Here is a 13925-nt window from a genome sequence, read left to right as displayed (position 1 = left end):
TCACTCACTCACTCACTCACTCACTCACTCACTCACTCACTCACTTTCCCTTTTTATATAAACTCAACTAGCATGTCTCCCTCCCAAAGCCCCCAGTCAGCATTCAGGCCTTCTCACTCTACAGCATTACTATACAAGATGATGCTGGAGTCAATCTGGCCACCATATATCAGCATGAGAATATCCCTTTTGGCTAACTCACAAAGAAGAGTGAACAGATATAGAATTTAACAGATGTAACAGTTATTAAAAACAGAAAATAAAAAAAATTAATTGTTAGGGTTGTAAAGTTTCCCCAACTTTAACCTATAAAAAATGAAATAAAGACAGTGCAAGATTTTTCCTGACAGTGCTTTGCAAAGGGGAGATAGGCAGGGTTGAAGAATCAATCTGCATCTCCGCTTGGCTCGACACTTGCCGGACTTTTTATTGAGCAGTCAACACATTACAACAGCAGGCGTTAGTTTCGATTACGCAATCTCTTAGACATAGCATGAACTTTTAAGATAGGGAACTTGTCTGGTTTCAGTATACGCTTTATAAAAGGTGTCGGGGTTATGAACTTTTACTTGTGTTTCTCAAATGAAAAACAGGATATCATTCTTGCAAAACATTGGACCGTCTTATGACCTTCATACACTATTTCCAATGATGAGATTAACATATAAAAAAACAAATGATTGAGAGCAATATAAAACATATAAATGAATAAAATGATAAAAACAACAGAAATCATAATAACTCCAACATTAATCTTCAACAAAACCAATGTAGAAGAGAAAACGGTCACTGCAATTGGGGACAAAGATGGTCCGAATTAAACTTTGGATTCCACTCTCACCTGATAATATTTTAACTTTTTTTTTTTTTTTTTATCTATTTAGCTTTGAAGAGCGTGGAAAACATCACGAAAAGCAGCTTAACGGTTAGCATTAAGCCAGGGATCAAGCTTGGTATGTATAACATCAGCCTTGTGTGGATCTGTCACACACTTCTCTGTTGATAATATAAAAAGAATGAGTCTTTTTTAAATGTCTTAACTTATTAGTGTTTGAAATTATTATTTTTTTTGTGTATTTTTCCCCCTTTTTTAGAGCATCAACCGAAGAAGCAGGACACTGCTCAATCAACTCAGAGGGTCAGATGCTCACTAAGCTGCCAGGTGATCAATCATGATACCTTTGCCTTTTTCATCATAGTCTTCGTCAACAAAATTAACACTGCCACAGAGGGTTGTCAACCTAGTGGTTTTTAACAGTTATGCCATTGTACTAGAGCAATTATCCTGTTAGGGTGACGATCCCTTGTGCGGGTTAGGGAAAGGTGAAGAGAACAGCAGCTATTGAAATGTATTTTTATTCTTTTCTTTAGATGATGATTAGTAAATACTGCAATTATATGTTGGGTTGACCTCCGTTCATTGGGATTCTTAACCTCACTGTAATGGTCATGAGTTGTTCTTGCACGTTATCAGGGAAAGCATTCCCGTTTATCTTCATGTGGCCGGTCGGAGAACAAGATTCTCTAAATGTCACTTTTTGATGTTATTGGCTCTATTCGTACCAGCTTCTTAGCATGATTTTAAATAAATCCAGTCAAGTACAGGAGGAAAAAAACAAAAACTGTAACAGGACTGCTCACAAAATGTCTTGAGTGGAGTGGAACTGGGCTGAGTAGTTTGTGGCAAAGAAGCTTTTGTAAACAAAAACTAATATTTTTCCTATTTTCTTGTGCTTTCTTTTCTATTACAAAGAACTGCAGTTACAAATGCACCAATTTCCACAAGTTTTTTAAACACCTATCCTGGGAAGAACATGTGATGGTAAATCATTATTTTTACCCCATTATTTTACCCCAAATTCTAAAAAAATATAAGTTGTTATATTGGACCCCCTAAAAATTTGAATCATCCACAGAATATGGAGGAACCTATTGTTGCAGGTAAATTTCACTTTCATCAAATCGAAATACTTGTTCTGTGTGTTTATATAATTTAAATATAGATATTTTTTCCTTTACAGCTGGGAGAAATGATGACTATGAGCAATCAGGTAGTTTTAATCTTTCTCCTCTGTTTATTTCTACACTTGGTAGTAGTTAGTGACTTTGTTGTTATATTGGCTATAGTTGGGGTTTGATGTAGATTGATGTAGTTTTTATTAGTTAAACAAAGATCAGTTGGAAGTTGAATGCATAATGTCATCAATAATGCAGATATTGTGATAATGCAAGCAATTTTTTGAAGCTGTAAACCAATAGTTACAAGAATTTGTCCATCAGCAATGTCTGCCTGCAACTTCAATCAAAATCTTTACTAAATCTAAATCTTAACTAAAGCAAAGATTCAGCTTTACATTCTCTCACTTTAAAAATCTGCTGTCTTTAAAAAATGTTTGTCTTGATAGGACAATTTTTTCTGGGCATTTTTCCATATGCCTTGAGCTGTCTGAAGGCAAATCGGCCTATTGTCGGTAAGGGAGCTCTATATTTACGTACTGTGATATACCGGAAACGTAGAAAAGTTTTAATATTTTATTTTTGTGTTTTTTTTCTGTTTGTTTGTAGGAACATCACTGGTTGTGACGTGCATTGCGTCACAAACAAAGGCAAAACCATTTTATCTATGCTTTGCTTGTCTGATGTCCTTTCCTCAGTCTGAACTCGGGGATCATTTTGACTCCAAAAAGCACATCATAAACACACAGGTAAGATCTAATAGAACAAGTTGTTTATTTATTTTTTCTTAATTTCTCTTAGTAGCTGAAGCGACTTTTACTACATGAAGTACTCATTTTCCTGGTAACTTTCATTTGTAGCAGTCATATTTATCTTAACCCTATTTGGGCACTTAATTTATTTTAATCCTTTAAGATCATAGATATATTTTTAATGATTCAAGACTGCATCCATTACATAATCTATACATGACTCTTATTAAGGCCTCCTAACCTGTGTGAATACTTTCTTCTTTGATTATGAGTTTAATGTTTATGGTAAAGCATGAAAAGATTTAAACTTACTTTGAGAAAACATTTTAACTCTGTTATAACATGTATTAAAATGACCGGCTTGTTGTTTTCTTCTTAGCTGTGTCAGAATCCCTGGAAGCTGCCTTTTGCGTGGGACGCTAACCTGGATTACACAGCGCTGAAGGCAACCACATGGAAGGAGGAGGTGGAACAGAGCAGAGATACGATCACTCTGAAGGTAAACCACTGATTTCTCAGCAGATGTGAATATCTACAGCTTCCAATGAACGTGATAATGTGCTTTTCCTTTAAGTGCTTTTACTTTAACATACAGTTTTGTGGTTCTTTTAGGTTTTTGACGTTCCGCACTCCATATTCTTTTCTGTTGACCATTCCAATTTCTTGGAAGGTAAAAATTAACCTCAGTTCAAATGTGGAACAGTTTTGATTAAAGCAAGCATATTTTCATTGTTTTTGCATGTATTAAAGGTCATTCTCAAGGGAATCGCCTAATACTTACAACGCTTCGTTCTTGTTTTGTCTACAGTATGGGAAAGACTTGAACCGCACCGATCCGTCATCATTCAAAATGGTTTGTAAATAATATTAATATTGAAGTATTCAAAGTCATCAAATTGTTTTCACATGTGTCCTCATCTAATGTATTTCTTTGTTCTTAAATTCCTTCTCAGTTCCCCAAGATAAAACGTACAGCCAACTTCCACAGCACGAAAGATTTCCTCTGCTTGGTGAGTGGCCTGCTCGGAGTACTGGAAAGTATTGGTTTGAAAAAACAAACAGATAAATCTGGAGAACCTTGAGCAAAAGTTCCTATATACTGGGTTTTATCAAATTACAGCACCCTCAACAGTTATTGCACTTCCTGTTAAAGGAATAGTACACCGAAAACATGATTAGCCTTCATTTTCTACTCACCCCCATGCTGAACAACACTCTGGAGTACTTTTTTGATATCTCAAATGCATCTGGAGATCTGGGAGGCTTCTTGCTGTCTGCTGGCAAAGAACTCATGCTCTTCCTCAACACTGAAGTCCTCAGACATTTTTCTTTCGTTGTTTCTTTCTTTGCACAGGTAAACAGCACATTTCTTCTTCTAGGCTTGCATTATCGGCAGAGCAGACGCTGAATGCGCACTTTCATCTGGTTTGGTCTGCCGGCTTCCGTAGTGTTGTGAACGTGCAGGCGCGCGCTTTCAGGAAATCCTATACACTACTGTTTATGCTCTAAAAACATTCTAAATGACTTCGTTTCGAGTAAATTCTGGATGCTACCCACTCAGGAAACTTGGAATACATTGGACGAGCAGTATGGAGGAATATTGACACGTTTTTTTGTGGACTTTTATGGACCTTTCTGTCTCGGGCACAATAGACCTCCATTATTTGAATGTCAGCAGACAGCAAGAAGCCTCCCAGATCTCCAGATGCATTTGAGATATCAAAAGAGTACTCCAGAGTATTGTTCAGCATGGGGGTGAGTAGAAAATGAAGGCTAATCATGTTTTCGGTGTACTATTCCTTTAAGACTAAACTATTCATTATTATCGAAAAACGATCTTCCAATGACCATTTTTGTTTTGCACCTCATACAGTTTACGCTCTGAAGGTTTTAATCTGCCTCGTCAGCCTAGTTGAGATAACATGAAATGACTCTACTTTATTGGCACCACGGTTTGTGTACATTAGCTAGTAACTTTATGCTTTTGATATAGATTTAATAACAAAACTTTACTTTTGTATTTGCATAAAAACACCATGCAGTTACACCATGACAGTATCCAGAAGCACACAAAAAAAAATGTTTGGACATAATAAAACAGAGCCTCTTGAAGTTATATGAACGCTTCTCATGCTTTCTCAACCGCTGCAGGTCCTGCTTTGGACCATTACACATCAACGTAACTGACCGACTCATTTTGAGTCACTGTCAAACGGTTAAAACAACACAAAATATCTTTTTTTTTTCTTCTTTTTACTGCGGGAAAGATTAGCAAACAGTGATATACAGGTGGTAGTGAGTATACCCACTTCTTTATATTTTAATTGAACTCTGAAGCAAAGAACAAAAAAATTCACCAAATTAGAAAAATTGGTTGAAAGATAAACTTTGATTCTTGTCCTGCTTTGTTTGTCACAGTTTTAGTTTGTGAAGGCTTTGATATACGGCAGTGTACTCCCTTAGGCAGCTGTCAGTTTGCACGTTAACGGATGCGTGTCATGAGCAAATCGACTATGTCAAATGAGATATCTTTCTCGTTGCCCCATGAGAGGCTTTGATGAAATAGCTACGAAAATGTAGGCAATGGATTTTTTTTTATTTTTTTTTTAAAGATAAGAAATTGTTTGTTAAATGCTCTCCTTACATTAAGTTTAAAAGGAATTTTTCTTTTATTTTTGTGAAGCTTTAACTGCTGCACTGAAAGGTGAATTTGCATCTCATTTATCTCTTTTGAACGTGTAGTATGCATGTGAGATCATTTCTCATCCCTGCTGTCACACAAAGTTTCTGTTCTATTGGATTAAATTGAATAAATAAGGCAATAAAAGTGAAGTGCGCGTTTGGGGCCCTGCTCTCTTTTAATTTGGTTTCTTTTATAAACCATTCAAAACCTAAGGCTACATCATTTGAAATCCATAAGGTGACTTTGCAGGTAGATGCACATCATATTCCAGTGATGCATAGTGTTGATTAGGACTGTAATTGTTGTGTTTTTGCAGGCAAACAGCACCTCGTGACACACAACCTGGTTGTGAGTGAAAACAAGCAGGTGATGGGAAGTTTGTGTTTGCTCTGTGAAAGGAGGCTCACAGGCAATGAAATGGATGCTCATATCTTCAGTCGGGAACATGTATCAAAATTTCTGGTCAGTTTCCTTTTATTTATTTTATTTTACTTGTTTGGCATTGGATCAACTGGAAAGTTTAAAAACAAAAGCAAACTGTCCTGATCATATAATAAATATTGTATTACATTAATATTGCAGGACAATGAAAAACTTTATTTTTTATTATTTATATACTTGCATGTATGAATATTTTCTATAATCTCTTACTATTTTACCTGTTTATGTAATCATTTATAATCGGAGTTAATATTTTATCATCTTGCTTTGCAAAATGTGTGAAAGTAAATTTTTTTTCTTTAAATAACTTTGCACATGATGTAAATAAGTAATTGAGGCAATTTACCAATGCAGTCAGGTTTTCTTTACATTTAAAATGAGAAACAAACCCTACATTACGTAGTTTCCTATTTCTAGCATTTTTTTATTTATATTTAGAACACCCTTTTCAACTTTTATATCTGTTTTTCTTGCTTTTTTTAATTTGCCTTCTTATTTACTTACCATTATTGGCTTGCTTGTGTTGAATAAAAATAACAAAAGCACATCACATTTTTTTTTTGAGAATTTATTGAAGAAATGTAATCTTTGCCTTTATGGGTTTATTCCTGTTACCTGAAAGAGAAAAGCACAGCCCTGAAGTCTTCTCTTACAGAATCTTTTATACACTTTTCTTGTCCACCCACATCTGTTTCTCTGTTCATGGTTAGAAAAAAAATTACAGTTGGTGATAAATATGTTCAGACTTTAGATCTAATTTGTGGAGAGAAAACCTTTCTTGTGTCTACTTCAGAATTCTTAATCTCTGCTTCTTGCCCTTGATTGTGCTTTGTGTGCCAGGGTCAGGGGCTGGTTTAAAGCGTGGGCCTATCAACGTGTATTAGAATGCTATCTTGCACAGTGCAGCTGTCTTCTGTTTTGGCCTCTAAACAAGTAGACTATGAGTAGTGGAATCAGGATAAATGCATCTTTTCATGTTAAAGTCTGTAGCTGCTGAGATCATTCATTTTTCAGGCCTTTAAATTTTGATACATTTTTTATTATCCAGGCTCTTTTTTGATGTGCTTAAAAATTTTACTTTTTTGCGGTGAATATTAAAACTGTTGGGATATTGTCCAAAGTAAGCAGTTGTCAAAACTGGACTGAAGTTAGTTGCCAGAATAACAAATGCCAGCAAGCTCCTTTTTTTGTTTTTCATGTGGTTTCTAGACTTTGATTTTCATCAGGAATTGTGTATTCTATGTTTTCATGTTTCTTGTTTCTGTGCAGGATGCTTTCCATCCGGGTTCACTGAGTTCCAGCCGTGCCGATGCAGAGACACTTCTGGACTTGGCAAAACAGGCAGCACGGGTTCATCCTCAGTCAGATGTGCAGGTATTTCATCTATACAACTATGGTTCTGTCCAACTGACATCAGGTTTCAGCTATGTTATTTGGTATTAATTTCACCTTCCCTCTAAGAATTTTTACATGGACGAGCCAATCAAGGAGCCATGCGACTACAAAATAGGTGAGCCTTTCAATTTAAAGAAATTTTTCTTTTTTTCTTGATGTTTTTAACTAGATTTTCTCTTATCAAATGTTCTTATTTTATTCTAGCAAAAAAGATCTTGGCAGCAGTAAAGAGGAGACGAAGAGAAGGAAGCCTTGTTCCGCAAATAAAGTCAAAGTATAGGCTGGGTAAGCCAAAAAAAAAAGCCCTGTTGAGAGATGTATGGTACGAAGGTGAACGAAACTTATTTTTTTACTGAAGGTCAGCTAAATGAGGTCAAAGCAATGAAAGAGCAAAATTTTACACTTAGTACTGGTTTTAACAGAGCATTACTTACTGCCAATATTTATTTTTTTTGTTTGTGTTTTTTATCTTTATTTAGTTTAAAAATGATGTGAAAATATTCTACAAGACACATTTTAGCAAAAGAAACAGTTTCTCACCGCATCAGTTTAGAAGTGACTTTAGTGATTGGTCCTGGATTAACAGCAGAACCGCTGGGTTGGAAAGCCCCACCTAATGGCCCGAAGCAGTGGTCAATGAAATCAAAAAATTTATTTCATTGTTTAATTCAGCCAAACAAAAGAAAACATTTGATTTTTGTGTGAGATTTTGAACTATTACATGTTGCATATGAATGGATCTCTTAATAAAAACAAAGCCTTCAATTTTGATGTTTTTTTTCCCCCCAGTTTTTTTGGTCTAAAAAATATTTTTTTATTCTCAGCAACAATAACTGTGGGGCACCCATTTATTTTATTTTTTTTAAAGGTACTGTATTTTGCATAGGTTATTTAAAACGATAAAGCTAATCCTCTTTTGGATCGCTTGGATGTTTTTAGTAAATTATGCAATTGAAATAAAAGCTGAAAAAAATTATCAAAGAAAATACCTTCTGTTTTTATTTGAAATTTCTTAATTTAGAAATTTTAGTTCAAAACTGATCCTAAATATCAAAATGAAACTTTTCCCTTAAAAGCCGTCTGTTCTGAAGGGCCACACAATTGCCCCCGGGCAACTCTTTAAACAGCCCTGATCTGGAGGATTGTTCACAATCATATTACTATAATATTATACTATAATATACTATTACACTAATACTATATTATTTTTTTGTGCAAATTTAATGTCTTTAATTTTACTAGTGAGGTTATTATCTTAAAGCTGAAATTAAATATACCTTATCTATTTTCTGCATGTTAGTTTCTAGGATAAGTCCAAAAAACACCAACAAACAGCAAGAGACAGATGCCCGGACAAAAAGCCCTGACACTGACGCAAAAGAAAGTGGGGGGAGTGAAGACAAACATGGCAGTGACAAGGAGACGCCATCAGGAGAAACAGAGGGTGCTGCAGAAAAGGAAGGATCCCCAAAAACGAGTCCAAAAGATTTTAAAAAAGAACCTGAGGCAGAGCTGCCAGCAAAGCTAAAAACAGAGGAACCTGTTGATGAAAAACCAAAGGAGGAGGCTGCTCAGAGTCATGAAAATGCTGAAAAGAATGATGATCCACCCATTAAACTAGAAAAGAGCTCAAGTATCAAACAGGAAACAACTCTGCTGAAAGAAAGTCCCCAAAAAAATGAGATAAAAAGGTCAAGTACACCCGAAAAAACACTGAATAATGCAGGTCAAAATGGAAGCATAATGAGCCCAAAGACGCTGCAGCCAGTCTTCAAACAGGAGTCATGTTTTGAAGAAATTACAGATAAGTCAAATATTTGCTCAGCAGTGAAAAACACAGAAACATCTGATGGGGAAGTGCCTGATAAGGACGTTATGGAGAGAGGTCAGTGTTAATTAAACCTGGTTTCATCTTACCTAACTCCATTTATTTCAAAGTTGTCTCCATTTTACTGAGTCTGATTCCTTATAGCAACATTATAAGAAGTAGCTGCTTCTAAAGTCTCCATGCCTGTGTTTCAGTTTCAAGAACCTGCATTGAATGCCGCTGCAGCAAGCATGAAGCAATCTACCTCTGTGGGCACTGTTTGCTTAAGATTCCAAAGAAGGACATCAACAATCACGGAAAGGGAGCCAACCACCCGAAGATGAGCGTACTGGTGAGGGTATGCCACAGCCAAGGCTTTAACTTCTTCTAGTCTCATTAGCCGATGAACATCCTTACCATCTGTTGGGAAATGGTGTTGAAAGATGTATTTTAATTTTTCTGTTGTTGCAAATTTATGGTCTGCTATTTGTTCTGACAATTGGTTCTACATTAGTCAGGATTTTTGTTCCTACTTCTATTGGGAATTGTATAAAACCTACAACCAAAGATGAGGCTGGAAAAACCAGCATTTTCTTTTGGATTTGCCGGGGAACAATGAAATATATGGACTTCAGCAGAACACTATTGGTATTTTCTGGTAGTTGTTAAAAGGTTGAAATTTATGTATAAGGCAAAATGGAAAAAAAAAAAAAAGATCAAATGAAATAAAGCTTTTCAGTAACCACTGTTATTTTGTCTTCAGGTGGTTCATCTGGAGGAAGCAATGTACAATCAAATCTCAAAACAAGTTTTCCTTTCAGGTGGGATTTCATTAACCTGTAGCTTCTTTAAACGTTGTCTTTTATTCCCTTTTCTGTCACTGAAGATTTTGTGTAACCTGGGTCCTCACTTTTCTGACTTTTCAGCAAGTCTTCGGGATTTCCTCTACAAAGTGATCCAGAAATCGCAGGAACCCAACCTTCTGTTTCAAACCGCTGCCCAAGCACACGTTAAACCAAACAGAGTGTCAAAGAAACCTTCCTGCAAACAAGAGGTCAAGAAGAAGAAACAAGAGGTCAAGAAGGTCAGTCAGTTTTTATACTGATGAAATACACTGGAAATATTAGAAACATGTATATTAAATTGTTGTAGTTTTGAAGAAGCACCCTTGTGGATTTTCTTCAAGTGGCAGAGCACAGATCCTCTGCTTCCAAAAAACTTTCTAAAAGATTTGAAATGCTTTCTTATACATGTGGTCTAACTATGCAGATGTGTAAGAAACTCAAACAGATTGTTTATATCCAGGATAACTTGCTAAGAAAAACATTTTCATCAGGATGCTGAAGTCCTTCCAGCTCTGTACTGTTATTGTCATTACCTTGGAAGCAAAATTAATTATGACGAGATTTGTGAATTCGCAAACTCCCAAAAATGCATCGCCAGAAGCCAGCAGATGCGTTTGGCCTCAATACAGAAATGTTTCAGACCAATGATGTGCAGTGACGTGTTTATCAACGCATCAACCAGTGGTGAAGAGTGAAGCAAAACAAACATTGCTGCACCGGTTTTAGATGGAATGCCCTCTTTTTTTCTATTTTTTTAACGGGCAAAAGGATTTGATTTTTGCCTTTGCGGATGAGAAGATGTTTGCACGTTCCCCCCTTAACTCAGCTATTCAAGAAACAAACCAAGCTGCTACTGCTGCTTTGATTGGCTAAAAACTTGACATGGGAAGCAGGTTCAGCTCAAAGAATTGTACTGAATGTTCCTCCCTTTTGCGAGCACTTTCTACAGGAGGCTTTCTAGATTGATTTGTGTAGTTCAGCTTGAAATCAACACCTATCAATCTGGTTTATGCCAGGTTATTGTTGTCTTATTCAAGGCCAGCTCCTCCTCCTCGTGCTGGGTTATAGCTCAAACATACCAGGGTTCTAAGATCTCTTGACCTAACCAGTGTGGAGTAAAAATGAGCACTGAGAGTTGATATGCAAGGAATAAACGGCACACTAACATTTTATAAGGCCAAGGAAGAAATATGAATCCATACCAGTATTAGCCTGCCTAGAGTCCCTGTGAGATCTATTCTGCTGGGTAGGACTTGCCTGATCAAAGCGTTTCCTAGGGCCAAGCGTTTGGCCTTAGGAAACCAGTAGACTAACCAGTAGACAAGTCAACAACTTCATAGCCTGAGGCCATCTTATTCTTGTTGATCATGCCCAATTACGGGTCGCTCTTATCCTCATACAGTTACACTTGTGACTTAGATTAAATACGGTTTAAGTGGCTATAAGTCCCAAAAGATGATGTTTTTAACTTGGGTTTTGCCACAGGCAACCATTAAAGACCTCATGATAATTACATGAACCATGCACCAAGATTATTTTACAACCATCAATACAAGTAATAAAAAGTGGGTTTCATAATCTATTATCCACACATTTACTTAAATCCTACATGTGACTTCAATTAGTTTGTTTTTTGGAGAAAATTCGTAAAGATCAAATTTAACTAAACATCCCAGCTTATTCCAAGAGTGAATATTAAAGTCACTAGGGGCGGTTTTGGATCTTTTTGGGGAGTTTCCTTGGTGAGGGATTTTTTTAATCAATATGGCTTCTTTTTTTAATAGCAGTGCTCCAATTTCCTGGGCAGTGTCCTAACAGCACAGCCCAATGCTTTCATGTCTCTCCTGGCTACAGGAGATGTGGTTCTGTCCTTCTGCCTAGACAGGATTGCTCACCATCAACACACCTTAGGCAGGTTGGAACGAGCTCTCTGAAACGGTCAGTCATAACTGACTGATCGTAAGCAGACTTTAAGAGACTTCAGCTCCGGCTCAGCGGGACTCAGAGCTGAGCATACCACTCTGGTTCTCATAGGCACGGAGGATTGTGCTATAATTAATATTCATGCATTTTTAACACTTGTGTTTTAAAAAAATAATAATATTCACCCAAGCTGAAGGTTGAATAACATAAATAATTGGCTTGAAAACAATAAACATGTTGTTGTGCTCATAATTATGTATTCCATAAATGAGAAGAAAATATAATTAACTGGTACAGATAAAGGTAGAAGTTAAAGTGAATATGTTATCCTTTTTTATCTGACAGAAGCTTTGGACATAATAAATATTCAATTATGAGATTTTAAGCACATATGAAATGAGATGTATACATTTTAATATGAATGTATGAGGAAACATAATTGAATGCAACATTTGTGTTCATCAGGATAGAATAAGATAAAATAAGTATCTATAATCAATAAATAAATAAAGCTTTATTTTTACGATTTATGCTTCTAAAAATCCTGCCTGTTCAAAAATATGATTACAACGCAAACTAAAACCTAATCGTCAAACATAAATTATCGTTATAAATGGAAATATTAAATATTTTAACAATAATAGGAAAAGTATGATTGCTTTAAAGGCTGTAACACACCTAATCCCATTTTGCGTCCGATCTGACAAGAAATCATGTCGGACGAGGTTGTGTACCCATGATAGAACTAATGATCCCCTTTTAAGCCTTGCAGAAAAAAAAAAAGCGGGACAAAAAGCGCAATTTATCAGTTGTCTTGAAAAAGAAAATAACTTCATGTCATGTTAAAACACCTAAAACACTGTAACACAAGGAAATAAAGACACTGAGTTGGAATTCTTTTTTACTCGCGAGGAGAGTAGTCAGAAACCGTACAGTTACAATCTCCAAAACCACTCTGCCAGCCTCAAAGCTCTCCTAACAATTTATTAGAATCCCTAGTGACATACCTCAGAGCTGCATTCAGGGAGGGGGGAGAAAGCTACAGCTCTCAGATAACATAAAAGTAACAATTCATTTCTGCTAGACCTTGTAGAGAATTAGTGTGCACCTATGATTAAAGTAATATGATTACAGTTGTATGCATGTCATCTGTTACATTGAATAAAGGGCTTGGTTTAAAGGTCTAACCATTTTAACATGGAAAAGTCTGAGCTGCGAGCAGTACAGCTTTACAAATAAGGCTGATTAGATAGTGCACCTTTGCAGGAGTAGACTGTTAATGAATAATCCTAAAGTGCAGCTTTTGCAAGGGTAGGTTTCTAAGGAAAAATGGAATTCTGAGCACAGCAGATGGTTGGGATCAATAATGTTCTGAGTACAGCAACAGAAGGGCAAATGGCCAAGGTCATTTAGGCCTCAGAAGCAGCAGGAAAGTCAGGATAAGGCCGGTTGGTGGAACATTGGTGCAGCTGTACACAGCTTAGTTAAACAAATGTGATAACGGGAGCTGTTGGTTTTAACACACACACACACCCTGAGCAGTACTAATGTAATGATTTACTGAAACTTTGAACACCCTAGTTCAATGTGAAATGTTGCAAGCATAGATCACTGAATAGTTTTATGTGAAATGTTACAATCATAATTACTGGATGAAAACATTGCTTTAAAATAATAAAAACTAAACTGAAAACTGTGTTTTGAAATAATAATAGCTGGAAAATAATGGTTGATGATTAAATAGCGACATATGTTATTATGACTTATAAGAAAAAAAATCATGACATGTAATAAAGTGTTTGTTGATTAAATATATAAAAAAATGTGTTTTGAAAAGGACTTTCCACCGATAAAAGAAAATTAATTAGACTTAACCGAAGAAATGCATGTAAAATGATGAAAAAGAAAGGAGGAGCTTGGGGGAGGAGCCCCATAGCTTGAAATGTATAAAAGGGAAGCTGTTTCATTGTATTGTCAGTTGTTTTTCCGGAGAGCAGCTCAGTGTGTATGCTGTGTTTTGCAATAAAACACTCTGGACTTGGAAATCCGTGACCTCTGCCTGATTTTTACCTCTTGGTCGAAGACTTTTTCCGCCTTTTGAGAACTTTGAATTTTATAAAATT

The 13925-nt window shown here is 36.1% G+C and overlaps 1 protein-coding gene across 1 annotated transcript in view; it reads left to right on the top strand.

The window, feature by feature from the left end:
• The window catches only part of LOC107083243, a 27681-nt gene that overhangs the window by 10371 nt on the left and 3385 nt on the right, over positions 1–13925 (top strand). The window contains exons 10-28 of the mRNA XM_015372276.1: positions 885–953; positions 1095–1162; positions 1754–1822; positions 1917–1941; positions 2022–2051; positions 2406–2471; positions 2566–2705; positions 3088–3207; positions 3321–3378; positions 3517–3561; positions 3662–3718; positions 5708–5853; positions 7102–7206; positions 7294–7342; positions 7432–7512; positions 8528–9112; positions 9250–9386; positions 9798–9855; positions 9961–10118. Of these exons, the coding sequence (XP_015227762.1) occupies positions 885–953; positions 1095–1162; positions 1754–1822; positions 1917–1941; positions 2022–2051; positions 2406–2471; positions 2566–2705; positions 3088–3207; positions 3321–3378; positions 3517–3561; positions 3662–3718; positions 5708–5853; positions 7102–7206; positions 7294–7342; positions 7432–7512; positions 8528–9112; positions 9250–9386; positions 9798–9855; positions 9961–10118 (2066 nt within the window). The remainder of the gene's footprint in view (positions 1–884; positions 954–1094; positions 1163–1753; positions 1823–1916; positions 1942–2021; positions 2052–2405; positions 2472–2565; positions 2706–3087; positions 3208–3320; positions 3379–3516; positions 3562–3661; positions 3719–5707; positions 5854–7101; positions 7207–7293; positions 7343–7431; positions 7513–8527; positions 9113–9249; positions 9387–9797; positions 9856–9960; positions 10119–13925) is intronic.

The sequence above is a fragment of the Cyprinodon variegatus genome, unplaced genomic scaffold (genome assembly GCF_000732505.1).
Source record: "Cyprinodon variegatus isolate N-32 unplaced genomic scaffold, C_variegatus-1.0 Scaffold71, whole genome shotgun sequence".
In the NCBI taxonomy this organism is placed as follows: Eukaryota; Metazoa; Chordata; class Actinopteri; order Cyprinodontiformes; family Cyprinodontidae; genus Cyprinodon; species Cyprinodon variegatus.
This window is presented reverse-complemented; position numbering and strand designations above follow the sequence as displayed.